The sequence below is a fragment of the Citrus sinensis genome, chromosome 1 (genome assembly GCF_022201045.2).
Source record: "Citrus sinensis cultivar Valencia sweet orange chromosome 1, DVS_A1.0, whole genome shotgun sequence".
Taxonomy (NCBI): domain Eukaryota; kingdom Viridiplantae; phylum Streptophyta; class Magnoliopsida; order Sapindales; family Rutaceae; genus Citrus; species Citrus sinensis.
Window position 1 is genome coordinate 17,982,741 of NC_068556.1, and position 5,667 is coordinate 17,988,407.

Below are 5,667 nucleotides of genomic sequence, written 5' to 3' on the forward strand. Positions count from 1 at the left end.
GCGTAACAAACTAAATTGTCACACACCTTCCAATTGCCACTTAAAACAACACATGCAAAGCTCAAGTTATGTCTTGTGCTTCGGCACAAATGAATGAATCCAAAAACAGAATTTAAGAGGATGTGGACAAGTGATCTGTGGACAAGTGATCAATTTTGCTTAGCTTACAAACAAGACGGTGACAAAGCTGAAATAAAGAGAAAAAGACAGTTTGGTATTTGCTTCGAAGCAAAGTTAGCCAGACTAGATATGCTAGCAACAGAAAATTACACTTGCATTTTACTCCAAAATTCCTTATCTTCACAACAAATTTAAGGTTCAACAACTGAGTGTTTCAGTTCATTTTCTAACCCATTATCATGGCATGTTTTGAGAGAGCCTCTCCATCTCTGAAAAAGATCCTGCTCCAATTGTACCGGTAAGCACATTTATTTTGTCTAAGGAAAATTCCCAGGTACCCTTATTGAACTTATGGAAAATCATAAAATATTTTACTTTTGCTTCTGCTTGCATACATTTTCATACCTTGATACTCCATGCATGGTGATGAGTAGTTCAGTTTAAAAGATGAACATGGCAATACTGCACTCCTGAAATAAAAGGGTGAATTAGTAGTGTGTGTCAGTGTGTGCATGTGTGTTTGTATATCTTAAAACATTAGTATAATTCTGAATGTAACTGAAAACCATACCAAATGACAATCCTTATTATCTTATACACTTGATAGTTACAGAAACCCAAGTCAAGATTGCCTTCTATGGCTAGATATCAGTCACCTTGTCATCATAAAAATCAGAATACATGAATCAATGATTACACCCTCAAATGTCAAAGCTAGAAATCATATAGGAAGTTGTAACACAACCAAATGGAGCAGCTGTAGATAATGTTTCTCATAAATGACAGCCACACCGTCTCTAGTATAGTTATAGACAGGAACTTTTGATTTACAGGCAGACAAAACAATGATGTGTCCAGAAATAATGTATGTAGATGGTGGGACAAAGCTGAACATAAGAATTCTTAGCATATTTGATAATAAATCCAATCCCACCACAAAAGCAAGGAACACTTTTGTTTCCATAATTTTCTTAGGGACAGCCTCAAATTCAGCAAGTGAAACACACGATCAAACAGCATCTTGACAGGTTCTATCATTTGGTTCGGTTAAATCTTGACATCATATCACTCAACAACACAAATGCAGCATAAGAACTATAAGCTATAACTGTAGATCTGCAAATCATACTTGTTAACTGACCAGTGATCTTTTTTTTAAAAGTAAATTAGGCCTACAAGAGCATATTATCACTTGGGAAAAAGTAGTAGTTTATTGTTGATGACTGCAAAATTATGCTAATGATAACTATTGTTCCTTTCATGACAGTGCTGATAAACCAATTGAGATTGATCATCACTTGCATGAATTTGGGTCTGTGGAATACCATGTTCAGGTGAACTTTCCACAATCTTCTTGTATTTTGAAATTTAGACATCCAGTCAATTCATGCGACCAATCGAGAAAATAGACCATCTGTACATGGTCAGAAAATCACAATTCAAGAGCCAATCTGCATTTGGGAATTTAAAAAAAAAAAAGCAAATACTCGACTTAGTTGGAAAGATTACTGAAGCATATCTTTAGCAAAGAATAGTGGAATCTGCTAGACTCAATTTAAACCAATTCTCATATGAGAATAAGTAAATTTTTAGGGATAAAGTACTAGTTATAAGAGTGTGCATATACTGTGATGACATAAAACATATAAATAGGCTTTCAAGAAAGAATTTGAGACTTACTGTAAATGGCCTCTTATTGTTGAACAGTCTTCACTGTCAGATCCGCAGCATGCCTACTTGTCAATATCAACCCCACTACTGTCCCAAGGAGACTTGCTATCATATGGGCTTTCACATTACAGTATGGAGATGGTAAAGGCAATTTCTTTAGATGTTGTGGAGATTGTTCAACCTGCTAAAGAGGGATACCAGCTTACTCTAAGACTCAACTTATCTAAGATTCCATGTGGTAAAGGTCTGTTTATCCTTCACCGAATCTCAATAATAGTAGGCACTTTGCCACAATATATAGTAGTAATTTGCGTCCCATAAGAATGACTACATGTTTGAATCAAAGGTAAGGTTTGTTCATTTTTAATAAAATAATAATGGTGAATTGGCTGACAAAAATGTTAAATTTGAATGTCAAGAAAAAAGATGAGAAGAAAGTAAAATTTTCAAGAACAAAAATAAGTTGATGTTCACAATGTAAAGATACCTAAGATTTCACTAACAATTCTTTGCTCCTCTCTCAAGGAAGCTCAGTCCTTTTTTCCCTTTTCTTTAAAACACAACTACCAGAAAAGCATGACTATAGCATTAGCATCCAACACAGAGAGAGAGAGAGAGAGAATACATTATTACACAAACCAATGAAATGTCCATAGTTCCTAATATAGCTAGATTGATTCCATATTCTTTTTCCAGACTCTATGAAGGTAATCTCAGAAATTTCTATGGTGCAAGCAACAATACTAAGTTCTCAGCTGAAAGAAATGTTGTGGACTGTCAACTCTGAGGATACTTTTCAAGGGATGTGCAAACCAATCAAGCTAGTCTATCACCCGAGAGAGCCATTTTATGTCATCAAACAGGTAAGCTCCAAGTCTAAAAATAATGGAATAGTGAGGAGTAGTATTACAATGGACACCATAACCTTAATTCAATTATGTAACAAACCTCAATTTGCCTTAAAAGGCTTCAAATGCAGCAACTACATATCCACAAGACATTTGCAACTCATTTGCGTTATATCTTCCAACCTCATGCAGAATACCCTAATCACTCCATATGCCAGAAACTTATAGTTGTTGATAACTCATAAGGTAGAAACATAAAAAATTGCCTTATTCTTTGGCCTTTCTCAAAATGTGGTTAGCATTCGAAATAGTTTGATGGTTCATTCCAAATTCAAGTCATTCAAAAGTTTAAATAACTTAAATCTTCAGTTTACTTTAAACTTCAGGCATACAGAAAATTCCCACAATACTTGGCTAAACCTTTCTATTCAGATTTTGACCAAAAGTAGTACTTTACTCTTACCATATCAGATTCAGGTTTAGAACTTTCACAATGTATTTTCTTACTATTTCCGGATTGGAAGCCACTAAAAATCGCTGCAGTATTCCCAATGCGTTTCAAAGAACATTCAGATGTGATTATTGCAACAGCTTTTTTGCAGGTTTGTACTGCCTATGTGATTTTTCTATTAAAAAACCTACATACAGCACTGAAATCAAATCTTTTTGCTGTTCCTTATATGGACTTAATTACCATGTGATAGGAGCTTACGGATGTGGGCAGCTCAAAAAAATGGGCCAAAGTACCTCCATGCTGCTGGGCACCAATTCCTCCTCCAGAATTGAGAGGGGAACCATTCGAAGATTTGAGCACGAATGGAGGATTTGTCACATTTGGTATCATCTTTTCTTCCAAAATTTGACCAAGTTGCAAAGAGCGGCTATAAACTATATCCTGATCATCTTACACAGGAAAAAGCATAAAAATATAGCTATTCATCAATAATAATCTAGAGTTAATTAATCAAAGCCTTGGAGATGATAACAACATTTTAGCAACATGCAACAATATGTAACAACAGTATTCTTTCTTCCATTTCAAATCCAAGTAGGTTATCCTTGTACCAAAAGAAGATTAAATATGCTCCTACTAAGACAGATTTGCATGATATATTTTCAGACATTTACCCGCGACACATTGAAGGTAAAAGACTAGACAAGACTGTATGGAGTCTACTAAACTTCTATGCCTATGTAAAATACCACGTAAAGGTAATATTTCTGATTGTTATCTAATTCTGCAGCTGTGAAAATTTTTCTTGTCATTACTTTAACTATAAGCAATGGCCTTCTTACATTTTTGACTGACAAAATTGTCCAAAAAGTGCACGAAAGGTTTCATACAGAGAAGGATGAGAAAGCGATTGGAAAGTTTGGTTGAGGTACTGAATCACACCTTAGACATCAAAGTAAAAGGGTATACACCATGCAAGAAGTTTTATTAAGAACTTAGAAACATAGTTATTCTTTTCATTTCTTCTCATATCAATATGTCATCTTCGGAGTAAACAAGTCAATCAAAATAGTAAAAACCAAGTTAAGTCTAATGAAATCACTCTTACGCCTCAAGATTGCATCTAGACTTGAACAGCATGGAAACTAATATCATCTACTCAATTTGCAGACTCTGCAGGGGCCGAACTTAGGAGAAGATGAACAAACTGAAAAGGTTCAAGGTATGCTCCTAGCTAATCAGTGGCAAATTTAGACATTATGTGTGAAGGTGTCTAGTAATAAAATACAATAATTTTAATTGATTACAATAAGCATTTAAACGACTCAAAAGTATCGGGAAATAAGAAATATACTATAACCACAAGAAGACTAATTAAATCTAAAGAAGTGTATTTGGTTTATTTGTTTACTGAAATGAAGGACCACATAAGCCAAGAAGCAAAACACATATGGAGTATATAAGCATCAAATGAAAATAATTGTTTTTCTTCCCCAAAAATAAAGCAATTAATCGTTGAGTCCTCTTTTAATGAGGAAGCCCTCATCTTAATAATGTCAGGACCAAAACTTCAATGTGTTAAAGGACAAAAGACACCGCATTAGAATATGTTTTTTTCTTGTCTTTTATCGTAGTCCTGACTTTAATAAAATAAGGGATTTCCTCATTAGAAATAACTCAATAACGGTTATTTCAAGTATTAACATATTTCTTAACACATCTTGCTAAATCTAAAACTTAATATTTAAACTGTATTTTGATACTAAAAGTTGGAGATTTGAGCATAAGTAAATAGCCATGTTCCAATATTCATAGAAAATGCATATACAACATAACTAAGTTTTACGGGCCAGGATGTGCTGACAGCTCCCTCCAACCTCAAAAGACGTCAGCTATAAAGCCAATATTTGCCAACAAAGAACAGAAAGAATAGCAAAAATGATATAGAAACTATGAAATTTCCTCTGAATGAACTAGCATTTTAGGTTTTGATGGATGCGATGTTGTAAATGAAATAAGGTAAATCCATCACTCAGACCATGTCATCTAAGGTAAGTCTGGTATTTAAGAAACCTTAGAGGGGACAAAAAGAACATTGTAAATTGAAGTGATTCCCTTCTTTTCCGAATTAATCAGGGGTATGAAGCAAAATCATAGTAGGATAAACACAAACAAGTTTTGCTTTAGGATTTTGTGATCACACTAATGTTATTGTCTTTCAGGGAATGCACGATGCAGTTGTGTGGGAAAATCAGTCCGGTTACCGAAATTTAAAATGCTGAAACGAAAATATGGTGATTTTACTAGGAAGATCAAGAAACTCCGCTTCCGAATTAAAATCCATGGATTTAGGCGTTTCCGTCAAAGATGGTTGACAATACCAAAGTTCTCTTCTTCAATGGGATATACCAAATTGGATTGACGTAAATTCAATTTATCCATTACCATATTCACAGCTAGGACATCAGTAACATAAGTCAATCTTTGTTGCTAATTAACTTTAATAAAGTAGAATCTGTAAACTTGATAGCTTCAACATCAATTGAATAATGTAGATCTTTAAGTTTTCTTAAA

General features: G+C 34.1%; 1 protein-coding gene across 3 annotated transcripts; it reads left to right on the forward strand.

The window, feature by feature from the left end:
* LOC102609439 (actin-related protein 2/3 complex subunit 2B) lies at positions 1 to 5,667 on the forward strand. Of its 3 annotated transcripts, none has more exons than XM_015533731.3 (10): positions 1 to 418; positions 1,388 to 1,454; positions 1,828 to 2,035; positions 2,488 to 2,654; positions 3,164 to 3,241; positions 3,344 to 3,476; positions 3,760 to 3,851; positions 3,965 to 4,056; positions 4,264 to 4,315; positions 5,316 to 5,552. In XM_015533731.3, exons 1-9 carry the CDS (start codon positions 360 to 362, stop codon positions 4,283 to 4,285), a joined length of 918 nt encoding a protein of 305 aa, XP_015389217.2. In that variant the 5' UTR covers positions 1 to 359; the 3' UTR covers positions 4,286 to 4,315; positions 5,316 to 5,552. The 3 variants fall into 3 exon arrangements, with proteins under 3 accessions (XP_015389217.2, XP_006489654.2, XP_015389216.2); XM_006489591.4 differs by having other exon boundaries at positions 3 to 418; positions 3,965 to 4,021; positions 5,316 to 5,667; XM_015533730.3 differs by lacking the exon at positions 3,965 to 4,056 and having other exon boundaries at positions 3 to 418; positions 5,316 to 5,667.